At 38.4% G+C, this 24,383-nt stretch overlaps 1 protein-coding gene across 1 annotated transcript; it reads right to left on the bottom strand.

The window, feature by feature from the left end:
- Positions 1-23,854, bottom strand: LOC121895924 (E3 ubiquitin-protein ligase Itchy-like). The gene is made up of 24 exons (XM_042409473.1): positions 23,687-23,854; positions 20,209-20,300; positions 19,486-19,627; positions 17,626-17,750; positions 16,391-16,525; positions 15,487-15,532; positions 15,201-15,382; positions 14,651-14,888; positions 13,547-13,642; positions 11,960-12,134; positions 11,751-11,820; positions 10,930-11,014; positions 10,623-10,751; positions 9,075-9,147; positions 8,147-8,218; positions 7,483-7,571; positions 6,868-7,027; positions 6,605-6,738; positions 5,070-5,210; positions 4,710-4,830; positions 4,427-4,531; positions 4,187-4,283; positions 3,474-3,546; positions 1-3,116 (listed from the first exon to the last, which is right to left on the bottom strand). The coding sequence occupies exons 2-24, from the start codon at positions 20,276-20,278 to the stop codon at positions 3,017-3,019; spliced, it is 2,658 nt and encodes an 885-aa protein (XP_042265407.1). The 5' UTR covers positions 20,279-20,300; positions 23,687-23,854; the 3' UTR covers positions 1-3,016.
- Between the last annotated feature and the right edge of the window lie 529 nt (positions 23,855-24,383).

The raw sequence follows: 24,383 nt of genomic DNA on the forward strand, positions 1-24,383 counted from the left end.
TCACATTTTTGATTTAATTTATTAAGGTGACAATTTCTATTTTACACATCTTTCATGTACATCAGAAATTAAACAGGGAAAAGAAAATATAGTGTTACCATAAACCTCTTATTAAAACCTTTCTTTTACAAAAGAAAATTTGTTATTGACACCATTTACAACTTGTTTTCATATACAGGAGAGTGACAGTGGTTTAGTTGTATACATGGAGGATTCTGGAGACCAAAAAAGAAAAATGAACAGAGCAGTGAATTATGATATTTAGGCCAACATATTTGCTTAACTACTATGTCCCTGGGAGTTAAATACGTGATCAAAGATAACAACAACAGTCTGCATTAGGGGTAACAATCTGAGGCAAAAATGTAAATAGGCAACTTTACCAATCAATTTTTCATCATGATACACTTGTTAAATCTCAGTTTTTCTACACTGACTTTGTCTCAGTAGTTGTTATCCCTGCTGAAGTCACAATTAGCCATCAAAATGTTGGCCATGTGTCATCAGCTCAAGACTTATAGCTTTCCACACTGGTGCAGTTTCTTCAGAAAGACTTCTGGTCTGGTTACTTTTCCACAGCAGGGTCAAGAAGGACTGACCAGAGCCAGTCAGTATTAAGTATTAAGTATTAATTTGGCCATAAAGCCTACATGTTCAATCATCTCTGCTGGCATCAAGCTGCTAAAAAAGATGCCCCATGCCTGAGGGTGGAAATAAGGCAAACACCAAAGAGTACCTCACCATGCATGTGGAAACAAAGAGCCTGAACTGAGACAACCAATACTGGATGTACCACAGTGTGGAGGGAAATTTTCAAAAAGTGCTGTGCTTCGTCAGACCAACACCAGAATCCAATATTTCTCAGTAACCAAACCTGTCTTTTCAGTATGCCAATTTACAAGAACACTCCAAAACGAGCAACCACACCACCTGGTGCGTTCATTCACTCTAGATAAATGAGATTAATCATCTTCTTAAACTCTGTTACTGTTGATCAGATGTTGTGTAATGTCAGTCAAACCAAACCAAGCCAGTGTTTGCAGTTATAATGTTACTGTAGGAGTGTTTCTGTATACAACTGGATCCCACATTGGTTAAGCATTTGGATTTTATTCTCCCCCCCACCCCGTACACACACCTCTGTAATTCATGAACCATAAACGGCCAAAATCTACTATTCTAGTGACCCATGACCAACACCACAGACAGAATCTTTACCTAAAATTAAATCTCAAACACATCTTAAAAAATGAAAACATAGACACAGGTATTATTTCATTGTGTGCTGAAATTAATTTTGAAGCAGTACTTCTGCTCGTATGTAACTGAAAACTGCAGATGACATCTGAGGAATTCTGACTGTGGTTCAGTTAATGTTCCTTTCAGCATAAATGGGGAGACAAACGTTTTATCACATCTTTTGGACAATGGTTTTACAATTACTATATATACTGTATATATACTGTATATATTAGCTTAATTTATTTTTCTTATTTACTTTGTGGTTTGCAAGTTTTGAGTATAACGTATTAAGCATACAACCGTGGCCATTGCTTTGTCACTTACCTTAAAATGCTACATGTGTAAGTGGAGCTACATGGAGTTTCTTTCTGAGTTTTGCATTTTAAATGCCATTTAGGATTTTACCTAAACTGACACGAAATTGATTTGGTTTGACTTGCATTTTGGTATTTTTCCACTTGTGTTTTGAGGTTTTAAAGGTTCTGATACATTAGATCAAATACATCTTAATTACTGAACACATCAAACACCATCTTAAAATACTCACTTCATTCCCTGAATTTTTCCTCAGGAAAATCCACTAGTCCACCCAATGAATTAAAAGAAGGAAGGTGTAAAAAAATCCGTTGACATAAGATTGAGATGAATAACTTATAAGATTCTCCCAGAATACTCCTAAATCCCATCCTGCATCACAGCGCACAAGCTCTGGCCCTATAAAACTAGGGTCAATTTAATTTCTGTTGAAGTCTTCCAAGTTTACCACCACTATAAATATTGGAGGCTACAACACTTTTCACAATCATTAAGCAGTTCACAGATCAAATACTATAGAGCTAGGAATACAAAACTGTTTCTCACTCTTCACTTATATCAAGCATGTCTCCCAAATATCTTTGAAGCACCAAGACTGCCTGTAGTTTAGCATTAATTTGGATAACTCCTTTTCATAAAGTACTGTCGATCCACTAAGTCAAACCTATCATCTTATATTGTCATGTGTTACTGTTCAATTTAAAGATTAACTTTAGTCATGAGGAGAGATGCAGACAAAAGTGTGAGAAATTTAAGGATATGATGGGAAATGACAATGATGTGGATGACGTTGAAAGCGAGCAAAACTCATTCTAATGCAACAAACAATCTTAGAGCAAAAAAGTTGACTTTTGGTGAAACTTAACCCTGTTTTAACCCTCTCAATCCTGCCTTTGAACACTTTGACATTTAGCTGATGTTTTAATGTAGAGCAACTTAATAAGAAGAAATCAGGTAGTCAGAGACACCTTGATAAGACATGACTGCTGGAACCTGTGACCCTTCTGGTTATGAGATTTTGACACTGACTCTGAGGCCGCCTTGTTGCTCTCCATTACAAGATCACATGTGTGGGGAAGAAAAACTACTGCTGTCCCGTTAAACAGATGTCATAAAGGGTGAGGTTACAGGATCCCATGCATAATTTGCCGCACGTTCTGAGAAACAGGAGCAGCTTCTGTATTTTGGTTTCAAAGAATACTAAATTTTCAGGTACCAATCAGGAATTGAGAGGCCCGCTGCGAGCGTATTGTGCAGGGTAGACGCCAGCTCCTTCGCAACAACATGCAGGCAACAGTCTTGTACCCGCACCCATGTAAGTACCATACAGGTGCATGCATGCATGAGCACAAACATATGAAACACCCGCCTATTCTGAAAAGGCTCCCTGATTTGAATACTGGTGGTGTCTATTCCTTCAGACTCCTGCACCCACTATTTAATCTCCTCCTGGTTTCTCTCACTCCTGCCCGAAACCTTCTGTCTCCTCGATGGCAAACATCAGCTTCTCCTTCAGCTGCTCGTAGCTCTTGTAGGGCGGCAAGTCCAATCTGTTGAAGCTGTGAGAGTAAAATAAAAGATTAATCAGCCTGGACTCTCTAGTGTTTTCATAGGTAACAACTCTTAAAAACAGCTAAGAATTAGCATCAAACAAGACTAAGATTTGGCCTATGAAGAACTACTTTCTCTTATACATATAAATACTTATAAGCTATAAGGACTTTTCCTTCAGTATGTCCCCACTTTTAACGACTAACCAAGCAAACAATCCAAAATAAAGCAGGAAATACTACAGCTTCCAACAATAAACTCTACAAACAGGCTTGCTGTGACCACAGCTTAGTTAGTTTAGTAACTTTAGGGGCTTGACTCCCACTGAGTGAATCTACTGCAGGTTCTACTTTGCATGAACTCACCATGTGTGACTTCTGGGAAGCCAGTTTTCCTTTCCCACCTTCTCAATACAGAACTTCTGGGGACCGTTGCTTCCTATAAGGTGACACACGAGTACAAGTGAGTGGGAGTTAGAATGATCATGGTTAATTTATTACACCATCATCAATATGACAGTTCGAAAAAACTGGAACTAACATTTTAGCCCTACACTCTCAGTTTGAAACGGTTCACTGTTGGTGCCACTCTGCACCATCTAGACGACACTATAATTTCCTACAGAAGGCGTCTCTTAATTTGTCCAGATATTGTTGTCCTGCTTCACTGTGATTAACTCACCACCACTCACCCTTTTGCACTTTGTGCTGCTGCACATACTGCACCATGAATCAAAATAGCAGGTGTGCTTGGAGACGCCCACACTATCCAAACACTACCCTAGATGCATATTTTATCTGCATTGGGGATTAAAAGCAGTGTTTTGGTGCCCTCTCTAGTTGAAAGTTTAAAGCCTCTTTCACCTCTGACTGCACTCACAATCAATGATGTGTGTGTTCAGAAATGTACTCTGTTGCACCTGTAACCGCACCAACCAACAGTAATCAACCCTAAGTGATATCATGGGGTCCTGGAGTACAGCTGTAGGTCACTGCTGCCAGGTGGGAAGTTAAACCACATTTTCAGGGGGTGTCAAGGTCACTTTTAAATGGTCACAGTATGTTGCTGTAATTATTACCCATGAGGTCAGTGAAGCCTCCTACAGGCAGGCGACAGGTACCAGTGACAAACTGCAGCAGCCTCATCCTCTTCTCATTGTCCATCTCCTTTATGAACTGCAGGAAAAAGGAGTATGCTGGTTAAAACACTTAAAGTCACAAAGTCATTACACCTATATTCTTTCCTTTTCTGAGTGTGTCTGTAGATCACAGTAGAAAAGTTGAACTTCAATACATCACTACTGCTGGTGCACACTGACCTGCCAGAACCAGATGATCTGTTTGCTGCTGCGAGCGTAGTGTCTGTAAATGGTGTTTCTTTGCCAGTCTGCCAGGTCAATCTCCTGCATACCACACAGCATCACCTGTACAACACACAAGTTTATATTAAAAGACTCATTCTATTTATTTTACAGTGAAATCAGCTTATCTTCCTAAAAAGCAAATTCAATGTGCAGTACAGTACGTGCAATCCAGATGTTGTGCATCCCGCATCCCAAATCATGTATCATGTAAACAGTACAGTTCCCTGTTCATCCATACCTCCAGCTCTTTAGCATCAAAGTACTGCAGGTACTGCTGTGGGAGGACCTCGTTAAAGCCTTCAAAGAAAGCCTGTGTCTGCTCTTCCACTCCTCTGGACAGCCTCCACTCTGCCACCAGCCTGCGGTCAGAGACAGAGAAAGAACACACAGATATTACACTCCATCTTGTAAAAAACTCAAAAACACCAAAACAACAGTAACACTTAGGTTCATTGTGTGCTTTGTTTTAAGAAAAACTACATTCTAGTCTAAGGAATGTGTGAAATCAACCTGACATAGAATCTACTGTGTGAATTGTTATGTACTTAATCAAGAAGGCTGGATGGAAATGACTGAATCTTATCTGGATGAAACTCACCTGATGTACTCCTCTTTGTTCTCCTCAGTGACCTGGATGTCTCCTCCTCCTGGTTTCAGTTCGTGGGTGGTGATTTCCCCCAAGATTTCTTTGTCAACAGAGAAGAACATTTCCAGCTCACACTCCTCGATGTTGTTATTCCTAAAGAGCAGCATGAACAATTACAGCACAACTATTACAACAGCCAGTGTGTCAATCTACCTGTCTCACTTTTCACTTTTTCTCCCATTTGCTGTCGCTGAGGAGAGACTTTCTGGTTTCATCCTTCATATAATATCAGACGCTCAAAAACTATACCACGCATAACAAGGTTTTTTCTTGGAGCCCTACATACTACTATAAGGAGAACTTGACTCAGTACCAGCTTCTTGTCTTCTTGAGTTCATATTCAACTTGGACTCACTGACAATGTTTTATATTGTATATTATTTATATTGTAGGACTAGATTATAGATTTTTCAACCTCTAATCCTTTAATGCGTCACAGTGGACTATTTAGTGTACTAAAAACATAATTGCTGACTCGTCTCATCCAGCTGTTTGTCCCAGTAGCAGTCCTCAGGGACGCGACACGGCTACTGAACATGCCGTTTTCAGGAAATGCTTCTCAGGATTTTTCCCCGGGAAACTGGTTAGCAAAGATAGTAAGACCTAATATCAGCTACTATATGAGAAACAAATTCACAGTCAACAAAAGATACAAAATTATTGGATCAAATTTTTTGTATCAAAAGTTCATCTGTTTTTTAGCTGCAGCCAGAACCTGTATTCTGGATGTGTGATACATGATGGAAAATCTGCCAGAGACCAGTCCAGTGTAGAGTCCAACCAGTCAATATCGACCTTACAATGAACTACAACTCAGCGCAGATGGTATTGGGTAAAATGTGTGACTATCAAACTTTAAAAAAAAATAAATAAAAAAAAAGTTTGACATCTGCTTGTGCCCATGAGTTTTTCCTCAAACATCCCCCCTGACTGTGGCTGCTTGAGTTGTATTCTGTACTTTCCAAGAAAATTGTAAAAAAAAAACTCAGGTCACCTAAAGCTGAAATAGACAGATCCTAGTTACTAGATAATGGTCTCAACAGATGCCTCATTGGATTTATGGCCTTTTTTGTTTGATAGTCTTTTTACACTGATGTTAAATTTAAATTTATTATATCAATCATGATAAAGATGTTAGCTAAGGTGGTCTTTATTCAGGTGAGGTGACCCGCATTCACTTTGATATGCTGCTGGAAACCCCTGCCTCTTCATCTGCAATTCATGAGCAGTGACATTTTTACAAATAGCCTTGTTGTTATAAGTGTGAATGACTTTACAGACTTAACTCAGACTCCAAGTCAAAGGCTTAAACCTTGACCTGGATTTGCATTTTGTGAGTCATCTCTGTGCTACAGTACAGTGAGACATCAGGAAATCAAATTATGCACTGACTTGCAACGCATTTAGCACAATGGTATAAAGTAGTCAGGACTGTCTGATACTATTTGAAGTTTTACTACACTTTCAAGACAATTTGATCAACTCACTTGATCCACATGAGGGAGTTGTAGAACTCAGGGTCAATTGACTCCAAGTCTTTGAGGGCCAACGGCTTGTTTAGGATGCGCTTGTAAAATGGCAGTGAGAAACCTGTGTCGATGAATTTTCCATGGAAAAGAGCCTGAGGGATGGAAAATTTTACAAGTTGCTGTGTGGAAAATTCTTCTCTGAGCAGTACAAAACTACTCCTGCAATGATCTTTCTTGCCATACTAATTAATACAAGTCCAAAACATGACAAAATGACAAACCATGGCGATGAAGCGTCCTATGAACTTGAAATACTTGAGGTGGTCAGGGTTGATGTAGGAGGCAGGGTTGATCTGGAGACAGTAGTTATCTTTACCAGCATATTCAAACAGGCAGTACATGGGGTTCAGCACCTCATGGGACAACAGGAAAAACCACTCCCTGAAAGAGAGGAGATGACAGAAATGAGAAAAGGACCCTACATAGCTAAAATAACGGCACAAATGGGGTTCAGCACTGCATTCCACTCAGTGTAGATTTACATAAAAGGGGTGAAATTATTAAAAGAAATGCTGCAAATACATCAGAGCAACTGCTGACATAAATACAGACATCAAGAAGGTATACACCAACAGTCTAGCTCAGCCTCTTGCCTCATTATCTCAAAAAGTATTTAAAGGAGACTTCTGCTGTAGAGGTTGTGGTAGACTATATTTCTATATTTCCAATGAATTTAGTAGCAAAACCTCAAAATCACTGGCAAGACAGGTTACAAAATGTCCAAATAATTCTTCTAAATAGTGAGTAATAGGCCAAAGCAATAAACATAACACTAGATATTTAAATCCTGGGAGAGCGCACATTCACAACCATTTATTTTAAATTTTGGGACTTACCTTGCGACGCCTCCATAGTCGAGGCCTTCTTCTCCAGGGAAGATGATCCACAGTCTCCTTCGCAAATCCTGAGCGTTGAAGCTCATGATCTAAAACAGAAACAGTGTGTTGATAGATGTAATTACTTTACACGACCCTAACTGAGTGCACAGAGGATATTAAAGTCAGTTCACCCTATGATCATTAAATATTGTGATCAAATAATTTAATCTGCTTCATATTTTTACTCCCTGCACTTATTCCACATTATGCTAAGTATAAAAAACTGCAGAAAGGAAGGGTAATAAAATGTGAAATGACATGAATCCAGCTGTCTAAAGTATCACTGATGTATGAGAGAGAAAGACATAAATAGTCAAAATTATTCATAAAATAAAGTCTCTGATAACTGCATTTTAGTTATGTTTTTAAGACCTTATATTGGCCTTACATTAAGGCCTTGTAAGATTTTTTCACGCTCTTCACACTGAGACCCCAAGGCACCATTACGTTGGTTTTATTTAAGAGGTAATTATACTAATGTAAAATTCCACTGGAGAAGTATACTGACTGAGGCACTCAACATTTAGAGGTGGAGTAGGTGAGGCACATTTTCTGAGTGTAAAAGCACATGTTGAGTTGAGTGAGCTGTGTGTGACTGCGTGGCTGGGGCGGGTCACTTTACCTGCTGGAAGGAGTCTTCAAACAGCGTTTTTCTGGAAACAGTGATCTTGATGTGTTGAGGCATCGCCAGTTGCTGGAGGAAAGGGGAAATGTCAGAAGCAGTTAGCCATCAAATGTGCTTTCAGTTGTGCTTTCACTTGCCAGATTATGATTCATTCAAAATGCAATTAACACTGAAGGGACATAGTTGCTACACACTACTGTATATAAGACATACAGCATTATATGTATAATCACAGACTGTTTACGAAGTATATGGGTATAATGCAGTATACGCTTTTGCTCCAAGTATTATGATGATTCGTATACAACAAGGTATGAAAACAAAAAAAGATACAGAACAAACACATTGCATATTCTCTTATGGTAAATTTATGTTGATGATAAATAAATACAATATATAATAGGTACAAAAGGACTCCACAAGTTCAGACAAAATCTGTTAAGTTAAATAGTTCCTAATATTAAATGTACTTAAATTCAATTTGTTATATAATTGTCAATAAGGAATAAACAAAATTTGAAGATTAACTGAGGTGTTGTAGACAATAAATTATCTCAATCCTGACGGATGATGGGATGACTTCAGTCCCCTTTATACTGTGCAAATTTTGTCCCGCCGCAAACAAAATTTAACTGTCATGATGAAAATGTGATGAAATATTTAGCTGTCAATCAAAAATGGTGTTCAGTGGACAAGTCTCACAGACCAATTTATTGCGTTGGTGACCAGACTCCATCAAAAATCATCATCATCAGAATACAACATAAAATGAACCCACCTGCCAAAGTGTGACATCAAACAAACTTGCAACATTGCTGTTATTGCACAGTGTGTAGGTTTTACTGTCATCAATGCTGAAAGTGTCCTTTACATTAGAATAACTAAACAGTAATCCTGTCAGTCTGTGCACTGTTATGACTCGTACCTGGCACCAGAATCTGAAGTACTGTACTTTGGCTTTGAAGTCTCGAACATAGGTGATCTGAGGCCCATTTTCACTGTGAGGGAACAGAAGCAGAGATAGACTTTTAATATGTATTCATATCTTAAAGTATATTAAATGTAAATGTATCTTATTCTATGAGGTTACTCAGCCATTAAGTTACCACTTCTGTCAGTTTGTATTGTCACATTCTTATCCCTTGTTCACCAAACTGGTTTTTCCACTACTGCAACCGGACCACAGTAAGGTCGTAAGTATTCTCAAGTAACATTGTGCTCACAAGTTGTTATCATGAGTCAACTGAGGTGTTACATTTGAAGGAAAGCATAACACTGAAGGAAAGCAAAAGAGACTAGATAACCCATTAGTCGTAAAAGACGTAACAGTTTCTAAAAATAGAGGGATTTCACAGACAGTGACTCATATCACTAAATATTTGCTGAAATGGAACTACCAGGTAAGTATAAAATAAATATAAATTTATAATATAAATTTATTACAAAAAAATTGGAATTTTCAAATACAAGATAAATTAAGCAAAAATAGGAAATACTATGTCATTGAAGAAAATATGAAAGAATTAGATACCTATCAGCATCAAGAAAATATTTTGTCTTAATACCAGTTTTATGAGTTAATTCATTACATTATAGCACAAACACTGTGGTATTCTCTGGCTGGAAACACTCATCACTCATTTATTTCTGGCATGCAGAAGTGCTAGACAGACTAAACACAGAATTTGACAGTGTCTCCATGCAACATGTAATCAAGGTATAACAGTTACAAAGGAGTGACTAGTATGTGTTTTACTCTTCTTTTTTCCCTATCAAGTCCCTCTAAAAAATGTATAAGTTTATAATAATTATAATTATAATATCCATAATAATGAATAATTCCAGATGTTCAGTCACACATTGTTGTAATTTAAATTTTTGTTGATGTACCCAATTCTTGAAAACCTGCTTCATCTGCTTCGACCCATTAGTGATTTCCTCATTTCCCAGAACGTCATTTGAAACCAGGAAACATATGATGCATCACCTCATCTACTTTCAGTCAATTATTCATTTAAAAACAATTTTCTTGCCCGTTTTAGAATAAAAGCACACACAGATCACTGAAGTTGCTCCAAGCTCCACAATGAACTGAAAACTGCAACTGTTCAGTAATAGAGTATGGTGCTATGATCAGGTTTTTCTACTTGTTACTAAAGATAAATGACCAAAGGCCTTATTCTTAAAACAAAGTATTATTATTCCAGTATTTGGCATGAACATACACTGCTTCTGCATTAGTTGTTTCTGTTGAGTATGCTTAACTAACTAGCTTGCTTGTGTCTGAAAAAACAGTGGTTGGAAGCTCAAAACTCGTAGATTTTTCTCATTTCTACAAGTTGGGAACCAAAGTCAATAAAGTCAGGTCACAGATTACTTGATGCCCCTTTAAGTAACAAAATAATACTGTTATGTGATTCTCAAAAGTGTCAATATTGTGAGAAAGTAGAAAACAATATGGCGGAGGACATACAGTGACGATTTTCCAGTGCGAGGATCAATGTAGGTGGTTGTTCTCCTGTTGTGGTCGACGAAGTAAGGAATACCATCTACAGTAAACCTCATCTCCCAGCCCTCTGGAAGTGGCTTCTCATTCAACAACCTAAAAAATAAGATTAGATCAACATTTAGAAGTGGATTATTTCAGGGGCCGCTAAAAAAAAAAGATACAGCAAACAAATCTACGTCACACTCAAGTATAGCACGGTTATATTTTCATCTGATATGCATGATATGCATGAAATGATGCCAGTAGAATATCCAAAGACACAAAAACTAACCCCTGTGTTCGAGGGTCCTCCCACTGTGTTGACCGTGTAGGGTGATGTACAAAATAAACTCTGCCGTTGGAGTCTGTTCTCTTCTCTGAAAAAAACACAAACAGTAACAATCAATTAGTGTATAATCAAACTTGTAGTGATATATGACGGACAGAGTTTAACAGAATGATATTCAACAATGCAAATGAGTCCCACAGCAAACATTAGGATGTACAACTGTGTATCAACAGAGCTGCAAAACAAAAAGCCAGCTCAGAGGCTAACAGCTAGGGTCCACTGAAAGATATCAAGGTCTAGTATTGGCCAACAGGTCCCAGATGAGGATAATCCAGTTGTGTAACAGTCAGATTAGTCCACAGATCCAGCAACAAATGCAGTATATCAGCTCAATTGCTGGTCAAAATCTGAGAAATTAAGTGATTGTTTTTGATGCAAAGGAAGACACGTAAGACATAGCTTTCCTGTTGAGAACACACACATGCAATGTCTCACCTGTGTGGAATTGTGTGGGATCCCCGGGTTGTTTCCGTAATTACAGAAGTTTTACCTTTGCAAATTCAGCTGCTGCTTTGAACTCACTGTTGACAGCTACTTATCTTAAACCAACTACAAACTTCTTGAGTGTTATTAAGTTCTTACAGGAAATGTCATTGGCACTTAATATCACTTTAACACACATAAGTACATTTGAATAAAAATCACTAAACAAAGTGTAGGTGAGCTAAATTTGTCTCAGGTATCAGATGAATGTTTTATTGTCACAGGTTAAGTACTGTCTCAAGAGTCTTTGTATTTAAATTGAAAAGCTTTAAAGATCTTACCCCATCCATGTGGAAGAGGCCCGAGAGGATCAAACTCCTTATTCTGAGTGGCTGAGACCTGCTCTTGCGCCTACACAGCAGAGAGGGAGAATAATTAATATGAATTTTAAGAAAAGCACTTACAGGAAAACTACAGTGTTTGTATTTGATGGTTGATTTGATGAGCCCTCATCACCGCATCGCATCACATTACAAAGAGGAAGTCTCACCCCAAATATGAACCTCTGGTTGAACTGCTGCATGGCGCCCTGCAGCTGGCTCCGCTGATGCTGCCACTGCTCGTAGTTACGCACCGTCTCCATTGTGGGGCGCTGCCACGTGGTGGTTCGCTTCACATGGTCAACAAAGTAGACTCGCCCCATCTGGTCGACACGGCGTTCCCAGCTGAAGACAAAAGGGGACAAGGGCAGAGTGGAGGAAAGAAAGAGTGATTACAGATAGACTAGCTAAAAGTTAAAGCTTCATAAAATCATTGGATACCATTTAAGCCAATTAATTTATCACTGTGACTTTACATTTTAAAAATCTATATTTTGTACAAAAAACTGGCAAAAATGTATCTGAACACCAGCTATGTCAATAAAGTTTTTTAAAAAATGACGGAAAAAAGAGGAAGGTTACGGAGGACAAGCAGGATTAAAATATACTGCTATGGTGGACGTGAACCATTGGATCCACATTACCCTACCGTACATGTTTAAACATGGGAGTGCATAAAGCTTGGATAAGTAAATGTGTTACAGCTCAGGTGTAAAGTAACTCATCAATGTGGAAGATGAACGGGGGGCACATGGTCTAACTGCTGCAGTTAAAAATGCAGAGAAAAATACAGAGGCTTTAGTGGTGTGACTTTCGAAATCAACATAGTCTGCAGGGTTTATACCTCACTGCTATGTGGAATTTGAAGACTACAGAAATAAGGAACACTGACAAACTGCCTGTGAAATTACAATTGACTTAAGTTTATCTCCATAGAGAACCACAGTTTACTGTGAGGCCCTGGTAAAACCAGGAATTTAAAGAAATGAAAGATTTCATTTTAAATTGTTGTGATTCTAGGCAATAGCAGAGAGGCCTGTCGTCAAGCGACAATACTTGCCAAATAAATACACTGACCTATTTCAGGTAGTTCAAGGTAACCTGTAGAGTTTTCTTGTGAACAAACAGTTGTGTTTACATTCACTGTTTCTCGTCACACTGTATATATCATTGAGGCCTTACAAATGCGCATTTCCTTCTTCATAAACATTTGTGAAGCTGATCTTTTGAATATTTTGAAACTTACTGAAAAGCATTGATTCCATATTTACAGTATCTTCTTTCCTACCTTCTACTGGTACATGATGGCTATGAACTGTAGTATTGAACTATCATCCACGTGCACATGTATATACACAAATGCCCTCATAATCATGCTGGCAGAGCCTGAGAAACAAACCAAATGGAAACCCACTCCTGGTCAAAACTCTACAGGGTACCTTAAACTAGTGACTGATCAAATGCAGTGCTGTCTTTCTGCCAACATGTGTAGCACATGTAGCCAACACACTTTGATGATTTGTGTGAGAATACAAATTGCAAATGTCTAAGTTGGCAGATACAGGTAATTAACAAAACATGTTAACAGCGTAATCAGCATATTAAAACAGGGCCTGAGCCAGAATCCAGTAACCATATCAATGAAGATGAAGAGACAGTTTCATTTGATCTACAAATAGATTAGAATCCTAGAAACCTGAAAGAAAACTACTATCTGTATCTGAGAAAAGAAAGATCAAACGGGGAGGACTTTTTACCCAGGGGGCAGTGGTTCAGGGCGTTCCCACGTTGTTCTCTTTTCCACGTGATCGACAAAATACAACCTGCCGTTCTGGTCCACTCTCTGCTCCCATCTAGATAAAACAATGGCAATAAAATTGACAATGTTAGGTAATGGTTCACAACTCTGACCATTTAAATTATATAAAGCTTTAAAACAGCTATTACAACATGAGTCATCCTACTACAGAAGAAGCAAATAGCCAGTGAATGTCACAATGACGACACTACAACAGGTATTTAAGGAATGATTGTCTGAATGAAACCAAAGAGAGAAACAGAAAGAAAAGGACGGCAATGATAAAAGAGTGAGTTAGTGGCAACCACAGTAAAAATGTAAAATGTAATAAGTGACAAACTCAAAGATTGAATCAATGACAAGACACAGTTTCATGTTTCAGACAAACATGTCACCCTTTCATATAAACAATTATATGGTGTGAAAACATGTCTCCAGCCACTGGTGCCTGCACAATATCTTCTGATAGATTTTAATAAAGGTTTGCGGCGATATCTAAAACAAACCTACTAGTAATCCCACTCCATTGACACACATCCTTGTGCTGTCAATGTGCACACACTTGATCAATCCACAGATGGTTTCAGGATAAATAAATGTTCATTAAACTTTGACTCATTGTACTTTTGATAGGCTGAAGTGCTTGTCATGTTCCCTGTAGGCAAGGATTCAATAGACTCTAGTTTTTGCTCAAAGACGACCCAATTCCTTTGCAACACACTAATCCTCCTCTTAATCCAATGCTTCTTTCTTGAACTTTGTGTTGATGAAACAAGTAGTTAATGCTCTGTCACTGCTCTGTGTTTTTGTCTCAAACCATCATAGAAAGTAGCAAAACATAAAATTAGCTGTTTGTCCAGGAAGCTATTATACTATAATTGTTCAGCATGACATTGGAAGATTGGATAATACTTGCTACTCTTCCATGTTAATGCCACAATTGACCTCCATTAGCAACATTTTTGCAGAGAAAAAAAAACCCCACAAAAAACTGTAATTTTGATTATTCTTTAATAAAAACCTTCCTCAGCCCTGTTGCAAAGACAACAAAACGAGAACTAACCCGGGGGGCAGCGGCCCAGGGTTGACTGCAGGGACCCTAGGACTGACAGCAGGCGTGACGCTGCTGGTTGGCTGTCTGGTTGCTGTGGGTACAGAGCTAGCGGCTGATGTGGAGTCCCTGTCCGAGCCTGCAGAAGGACTGGCGTCTGAGGCCGATGAGGGTCCTGAGTGCACCGGTGTGTCGGAACCTGATTGGCCATCACTGGCATCAGCTGGTGCAGAGCCGTTGCTGGAAGATGCTGAAGAAAGAACCAGATTTCACTGACAGTTCCCTCTTAGGTCCTTAGACCAGGACAGCAATTGCAGGTATGGAAATATTTGAAAGATTTAGTCTCAGCATGTTTTCATCTAGATGAACCAAATGGCAAAGCTCTTTATCTTTATCTGTATCATGTCAATAGGGCTCACATTTAAGTAAATTGGTCATACAAAAATGTCATTCTCAGTAAGGCCCAACTCAACTCAACCCTAGTTTAGCCTGAGGGTAAGAAGAAGAGCACTTGACCTTTGTTGAAAAGCCTCTAGAATAGACCTGAAAGTAAATGTCTGACCTGGTGAAGAGGTGGGTCTGCGTGGGGTTGGAGGAGGAGGTCTGGAGGGCCTGGGTGGTCGGAGGGGCCGCGAGCCCCCTGATGACACTGAGGGAGACCCAGTGCTTTTCACTGACCTCTGGCCACCGGGAGAAGGCCGGTGCTCTACACCATCCACAGCGGGAGAACTGTCTCTACTCCGCCTATACGGAGGGATGGTGGAAGAAGGTAAATAAAGCAGGAAAAAAGCTAAAGCTAGATATGTGACACTAGTGAAGCTCAATCAAAGAAGGAATAGGTGTTGTACCTTATGGAATAATCCCCATTAGGTTGCGATTTCCCATTTGATGTAGCTGAAGCAAAAACAGACAACATAAATGTTACAAAAATATGAATTCCTGATCACAAATACTGTAACTAAACCAGTTAAACAGACAAAAAAACGTGTATAATATGACGGTACTAAACCTCATATATAACAAATAAACATCATTTAATCCAAGAACAGAAGTAAAAATGCAAATTTACATTCCATTCTTGAACTTCAAGCAACTAAAACAATTACACTGAAAGAATGACAAATATTTGCATATGCCTGCATGTTATAGCAGAGACATATTCCTTAAAAACCCCATATGGCTCTCATTGTAGCATCAGGCCAAAATTCAAGGTTCACTTTTGTAATCTGTCAGTACAGCCAGAAATGGAGAGGCAGCTTTGATGGTCTGTGTATGGCTCATTCTAAATGTACAAAGTATCTCAGTAAGATCACTTTTATGATTAGTCTTCAATGTGGCAAACAACTCAGGATGCTATATGTGTTCTGTACTGTAACTTTGTATGGAACCTTAACAGAATGCCAAGGCAGTGTTGACGCCACAGCTGTTAGGAGAAGTGCTCTCTCATAAAAATTGTATAAATTGGTTCATCATCAGTTAAAAAGAAGCCTTGGTATATTTGGAGAACAGATTTTTTATGTTTACTCACAGGTTAAGCAGTGTCTCTTTGCAAGATAGTCTAAATACTGACAACCAGCCAAAGCTGCATGAAATTATTCCTTATTCCAGAGTTTTTAACTTGACAGTTGCAGTAATATATCTGTATTAACTGCATCTTTTACAGTTAAAATTACAAACATACTCAAATCAAGCCTGCATACTTTTCAAATAAACTCTGTTTGGCTTGTGGCCCTTCGGTGAGCCCTGACTCACTGTGATGGTCGGCTTCAGCCGTGGCAAACATCTCAGGGTCAACAGTCATACCGTCCAAGCAGACGGACAAGTCTCCTACCACATCTGACTGGTCTCTGTCTGCACACAGCTGTAAGGTCTGCACCACCTCAGAGACTACATTAAGATGACAGAAAGACGGTTAGAGTAGGACAAAGACAAGTGAAATATAACAACTGCTATTAATGATGCAGGCATGCCATAACCAAATTAGTGACCAGGTGCATTTGATTTGTGAAGCAAGGTAAAAAAAATTAAAACAAAGATTATTAACTTTAAAAAAATAAATTCAAAAGTTCCCATTTTTACCTATAAATGTCACTTCTTGGCAACTTGGGGAAGTCTTTAGACATTATAGTTTAAATTACAGGAATGATGTAAATTAGAGGAACAAGACTTAACAGTTAATTCTGCAGTTCAGGCTGAATGTTGCTCTTGTTGAGAAAATTATGGGCTCATTTGTAACAAACCCAAAATATGTTCAAATCTAAGAGTAATCTAAATTACAAAGTGTGTACTTTCCTGCTCTGACATGGAACATCAATCAGCTCTTGACATGTGATTTGCATCCAGAGTTATTATCATTAAAACTTCTTGACAATGTACATGCAGAAAAAAATGACCAAGCAGGAGACTGAATGGAGTCTTTATGAGACACAAATCAAAGTTTAACAGCTCAAAAATCTACAGTACCAGGCAAAAGGGGAAAAAGCAGCCGGCTCCTTCAGAAATGTTAAGTGGAGCGCCTTTTTGATTTATTTTTTACCCTGAAAAAGTTCAATAAACCACATCTGTAAGTGCTTTGAAATACTCTATTTGAGGTTTGCTTGATTTTTAATAAAGGCCTGAAGAGCCTCAAATAGTTTCATTAAAATAAATAAATCTGTTTAACTGTTACATTTTGTTTGACTGATGCAACACAGCTGTATCAACTCAGTACCACACCAGGGAGGCACTCAGAAACTCCGATTTCATCAACAAGAAGACCAAGGAAATTCCACCAAAATGTGATCAAATAAAAAAATATAGTGTGTTACCACTTTATAGACTGCCTACATAAAATAAAAATGATGTTGTATTTTCCACTTAAACTCTGAAAAACAGCACTGATTTGCTACTTTACAGTTTCACATAGCAGATTATATATATATATATATATATATATATATATATATATATATATATATATATATATATAGTGTGTGTCATACACTCACTTTTCATATCGTTAGACTTGAGTGTGTCACTGACATCCAGCGTGGCCATGCCAAGCAACACGTCCGACTTTAGGGTCTGGTGGCTCCACACGCGAAACACCAGTTTGCTGAACGGAGTCACAATCCTGTTGAAACAAACAATTCAATGCATCGATGCTTCTGAATGAAAGAAAGAGCGGTGCCTGGATCTGGTTTCAGAAAGCCCTCCAGGGACTTACTGTCAGGGCTTCACCAACATTTTATTAATCATTATTTCAAGCTCAGCAGTCTCTCTTTTTTCAATCAGGAATCTGGTAATCTGCTATTTTACACTCAACCACAATTTACAAAAGGTGAACAAAGCAACAACAAATGCTGATAATACAAATCAGTGAATATGTTTTTCTAATGTATTGATCTTTTTGTAGGTGCTGCACCTCTGTTTGTGGGTTCTTTTCAAAACTATATTTGGCAGGTAAAAAGTGAAAGCAGCTGGTAGTGAGCAGCAAAAGTCTGTGATGTCGTAAAAAGCAGCCAACAGACAATGAAGTTCAGAAGCTATTCAGGGATAACGAGTGTCTATAACCATCACTATGACAGTTGTTTAGCTGGCACCCTCAGCGCCCCCAAGAAAAAACATTTGTGGACACATGGGCTCAGGTCTCATTACATCCTATAGTAAACACCTGTTACATAATAACTCTGCCCTCATGGGCCAAAGAGAAACTAGAGAGGAACTCTATATTAAGAAGGTCACTGTGAATACCAGAAGATCCTGGACAGGCTAAAATAAAGAAGACATCCGATGTGTGAATGTGTTGGACTGCAGGAAGTCAAGTGCTCTATAGGTACAGTATATGTTTAGAACCAGGATTCCTGTAAATTAACCAGACACGCTCTCTCACCACTGTGAGACGTTTTACTTGTAAGTGCCAACCACAGGAGGACAGCATATTGTTTCTTAAAACACACACTATTGTCCTGAGCTCAGAGCTACACTGCAGAAAAAAATCCTTCCCGAAAACCAAGTCCTGCTGACTCATTCTGAAAGAATACATCTGCAGGCAAGACATCTTGATAAAGATCATATGTTCCACCAGCAATTTTACACAGTTATAGGGAAGTCTATTTTTGAATGCTGTGGAGAAACTCAAAATGATCTGGGCAGTTTTTCAAATACTACAGTTGGCCGTAATTTTTCATGATATGCTTCTTCGTCAAAGCAAAGCAAAAGCCCAAATAACTACACTGGTTTCATGAATCACTTAAACCCCAGGGAATGTTAGCTACCTCATGAACAGCCACTTTAGTTTATTACACCAAGACCATCAACAGAGTTATACAAGTGTTTGTGCATTTGTGTTGCTGCTCTTTACCCAGCAGCACAGGTAGTGACAACTATATGCTGTATGGTTTCTTTCTAAGCTTCTCAGCAATGATTATGATGACACTAAGAAAAATGCTACTAGTTTTCTTTAATAACATTCAATATTGTTTGTGCAGTAAATTTATAGCTTGGTGACAAAGGACAATAGTTTTAGATGTCTGTACAGCCTATAATTCAAAACATGTTAAGTGCTGATATTTCCCTTTAAATTCTTGCAGGTAAAACTTTAACTTCAACATGTACACACATGAAATCTGTGCTGGAGCCAAACCTGAGAAAAGAAGCTTTTGTAAATAAGAGCTTTTTTTTGTATTGCCATACTGAAATACCAGACTGTTGACATATAACACATTAGGGTGACTAATAATTTGTTTAATTTTTGTTGTTTGTAATCTGTTTGGAGTAAAATCTCTTTTTAATGAGTAGCAACAGATTCTCATTGATGCAATCAAACTTCACATGGGTGTGGTAGTCGTGATGTGACTTTGACTCACACAGTGAGCGGCTGCTTCCATTTGGGGCTGTGGGTGTTGTTGCACTTCTCTGTTTTCTTGGATTTGCCGTCGACCGTCACTTCTACATAAGGACTGGGACCAAACCAGTTCTTCTTGTTGTCTTTCAGTTTTGCTGATAGCACTGAAACAGGAAGATAAAGAGAAGAGACAGAGCAGCAGTCAGTCATGATGGTACCAAAAGAAAAAGTCAGACAAAAATAATTTGAGAACACAGAAACACTGTAACACACATTTTTAAATGAAAAGCTCAGGCAGAAAAGAGGAACATGACTGTGTTGAAATTAAAAGCAGTGCAAAATTTATTTGGCAGAAGAGGCAGTGTGGTTGGTAAAAAAAAAAAAAAAGAACAGACATCTTGACTTGTCACAGTAGAATAGCACAGGTGTTACTAATAACATCAACAATGGCTATCTGTTCTATTCTATTCAAGTGTCCCCGTAAGCCATGATAGTGTGACAGTGAGCCAGCATGAACAATACCAGGACCCTGAAACTGAAGCATCTAAATGGAATTCAGCCGTCATTAATTTTTAATTATTATTAATTACTATTATTATTATTGAACAGAAGTAGTATAATAATGTTAAAAAATACAAAGCAGAAAAATATACAAAAAATTACAGTGTGACGCGTGAAAACATGTGAAATAACCAAATATTTGTACTTGATCCTTCGATCAATTTGATGAATATTAGAAACTTACCAATGATTTGTAGCTGTGCCTTCATAGGGTACCCATTAGAAGTGCCCGACTTGGTGACTCCACTGTCCATGACATAGGGCTGGGATGCAGGCCTGCAGCATTAGGACACATAGACACACAGATGACATAATTTGGATCAAGTATATTTAGTCCACTATATGAAAGACTTGCACAAATTACACTGTAAACTATTAACATATAAAACATAAACATAGTACAGATCTGTATCAATGACTATGTTTTTACCAACAACCCCGACCAAAGCTTGCTACTGTTTACAGTAAACAGGTAAACAACATTATTGCTTTAAGCATAACAAAACTTAAGTTTCGATTTGATTTATTCCAATAATCATCCATTTTCCAAAAGTAAGTATAGTTCATTTTTCAGGAACATAATAATGACTACATTATACTGCACTGTCAGTCACAATTAGAAGTTGACAATGTAGAGTATGATGACGCAAATCATCATCAAAACAAGTATCTCCTCATGCTGCTAGCATGAACGACACACAATTATGGTCTTCTTATTGCCTCTTAATTATCTCATGTGGATTTCTTTGGCCTGTTTTCATGTCATTTGACTTTGCACATAAAACTTTGTGCACAGTCACAGGAAAAAAAAAAAAAAAATCTGTTTCTCCTTGAAGCATGAACCAGCTTTAAGCCATAAAATAAAGCAATCTTTCATTTGTTTTCCAGGCTGTATTCACAGTACAAGAAAAACAAGAAAGACAGTAATTACCCAGTCTAAACCAGGTCAGCTCACTGAGCTTCCACAATACCCCATGTAGCCCTCAGCTACGTGAAATATTACTAATATTATACAAGTCTCGTGCTTTTTCCATTATTGGTTAAATGTAGTTATTGTAAAAACACTTTGGACAAAAATGCCAAATTAACATAATGTAATGTAACAACTTTTCTCTGCAGAATCAATTTTAATAGATGCTGCATTTATAAATTGTCTTCCCTTCTGGGAATCTGTCCTCACCAACACCAAACAGCATTATCACAATGGTTGATATTTGCATTAGGAAAACAGACTGACAGTAGCTCAAACAACAAATAACACTGACTCAAACAAGCTTAGCATTCTGTTAATGTTACCCGTTATAGTTATACCATCACAAAAGGTAATAAAAGGAGACAGAGGTCAGGCTTGAACTCTGAAATGATGCTTGTATTCACCATCGTCTACTGTCACTCCAGTGTCTTCAGCCCTACATCCAATCTGCACAATGTGTGTCTGAGGGCCAAATACAACCCTGGAAGGTGCGCTGACTAAATAATTTGGAAACACTGCTTATAATCATTGCTGCTCTGCTTATTCATAGCTCACTACTGAAGATGTAACTTGTGTTGAAATTGGTATCTTTGCCTCTTCTGTGATAGATTGTTCCTTGTCCATCTTTAAAAACATCAATGTAAACTGGCAGCTCTAGAAAGAAGCCTGAAGAGACTGACAGCAACACCTGATGTTTACAAGACACACTGGCAAAAGCATCAATTAGTTTTGGGAATAATTTCCCCTCTAAAAAACATACACACAGGTCAAATCATGTTTGTCATCTTGCTTGACAATTTTAAAAAAAAAGAGACATGTCAACAGATCCAATGCCAACTAGGCTGGACCACTGTCAATCAAAGGAAAAGGAGAGGGAAACGTTGGCAAAACATCAGAAATCAGGTCCTGTGATCTCTCCTAGAATCTGGTTCGTTACCTCGACGCATCACTGAATAATGCATTTCCCTCCATCTATCTCGCACATGGTAGAGCAGGAGAAAGTGAGGAGCTCCTGGGTAAACTTTCACTTTGGCTACTGCTCTGGTGTCTGTCAATAATTCATTGCAACTGCTGACTTTGCAGCCTTGCATGCAGACTGACTCAGTTTCATAGATGAAGGCCTTTGCTGAATATTAAACTCTACAATGACCTGCCTTGACTTGGATTTTTTAACCAGCTGAGTAACATCATCCAAAGGCCAGTTAAATTGTGTTTGGCCGGTCTGTGGGGCATTTTAAATTGAATTTAAGGTCAAATTGCTCAATTTGCTTGCCTGCGGAGCTCTGATCTCTTATGATCTCGGGTGTTGTGTGCCTGAACAGCCCATTTGGAGCAATATGACCTAAAGCTCTCTAAAGATCAGTAAAATCTCTAAAGACAGCCAATAGTTTCATTAGCTATAGGATGAACTTGTATTTTTCTAGGCTGTGAACTCCTTGACCTTGTGAACTCCTCCAGATTAACCATTAACCCCATGACTGAGAGGTGCACAATGGTGCATGTCACCAAAACAAACTCAAGAGCCCTGTGTTCATTTAATCAACCTGTGTTCACACTTAAAGTAGTGAAAGATTTACACATTAGGTATCCAAAATATGAACCCTAAAAGCTAACACCATCTAGGTAAATTATTCATTATTCATGGGTTATTTTTGGCAGTTCACCCCAATAGCTTACATGTCATGAATAACAGTGAAAGTCTGATCTGTTTGTGAACTAGGCCCTCTGATGAACACCAAACATTACATGTGTCATGGAGGCCAGAAAATTACGTTTGAGATATTGTGATGGATTATTAATAGCCAGAACATTTCCCGTAAAGAAAAGGAGGCCAACCAAGTAAACAGACATGAAAACTGCAGCCAGCCTCCCTGTTCAGTCACCAGATGACTAAAAATATGATATTGCCTGTAAGGAAAACAACAAACAAGAGGACGCAAACTGGAAGAAAAACAACAACCTTGCCAAGTTGCGGATGACTAATAACTGTGACAAAAATATCATTGTTTCTTTTCCTCTTTGCTTGTCTGTTTCTCCCACGTAACTGCAATTATGTATGAACGCAAAGCTATGCAGTCAGAACAGCTGCTGTTAAGAAACACTGAGAAAACAAAAAAACCGTGTGCCATAATCTCAATAATTCATTTTGACAGCAGTTCGCTGGATATTCAACCATTGTGAATTTTATCGAAGAGCACAACACTAAAATAGCAGATATTAAACTGAGTTACACGTACTATTCTCTCCATACAAAGCTGAGGACGAACAAAATTAACTACTTATATTCCTGTTTGTAATTATTAACGTTATCTCTGTCTGGTACGCTAAGATAATAAGCGTTGGTAAAGATTACATCATTTAGTCCAACTAGCATTGAATAACGAGCTAACGCTAACTTATTTAGCCGGACAGTGAGGAACAGTTGGTCCTGGGTGTCTGATAACCTGCACTGACGCTAAATAGTATGTATATTTACAGTGTCGGGGTGGTCACAGGAGTTGCTGAGTACGTGTTGAATGTCAGCTGGCCACCAGCTCTGACAGCCCCGCTGCCATCCCAGCCCCGGCTAACTGCTAGCCTGCTAGCTCGGGTCATCATCATGGCAGGCTGGAAATCCCAAAAGTCCAGCAGCTGTGAAAAGGATAAATATCACCTGCGAGAGATCTAGTAACCAGTTTCTATCGCTTACCCGGAACCGAAAGGAGGCTGTGATACCAAAGTGTTAACGCCGCAGTGAACTGCCAGCCCTCGGTGAACAGGATGTTTGGGTTTCAAGTCGGGGATTCACTTCAAGGAAGAAGAAACTTCCACCATCTTCGTAGGCTCAGGTCACGTGACCGAAACAAGGTGGGGCATACGCGACTCCCCCCTGTGCGCTCTGATTGGACCAGAGTCGGAGCAGGATGGACCAATTAACGGTCAGTAAACATGGGGCGCATTTATTATAATTAATCATTTATTGAAATATATCCATGATTTGAGGCCCTCTTTTCAACTTTATTTAAAATACAGTAATATTACGATACAAATAACAGTACAGGAAGTATTAGAGAAAAAAACTAAAACAAACTTATCATAAGAACAAACAGAAATAAAATTGTACAATGTAAAAAGATAATGGTAAAGAAATTAAAAGAGAAAAATTAATAAATATAACGTTGTAAAGTGAATAAGCATGATTGCAAACCAACTTAAATCATCCGGCAATGTTGTCCACAATGTTTCTCAAGAGATGAGATGAGAGATGATGTCTTCAAAGCTTTTTTTATTTTTAGATACCCTGCAGACAGAATCATAGAATGTCTGAAGTTCAACATAAAACAAGCTTTTGTTTGGAAGAAACTGAAGAAATCTGACTTTGTGAATATGATGATTGCCCAAAAGAC

Source organism: Thunnus maccoyii, chromosome 4, assembly GCF_910596095.1.
Source record: "Thunnus maccoyii chromosome 4, fThuMac1.1, whole genome shotgun sequence".
Lineage (NCBI taxonomy): Eukaryota > Metazoa > Chordata > Actinopteri > Scombriformes > Scombridae > Thunnus > Thunnus maccoyii.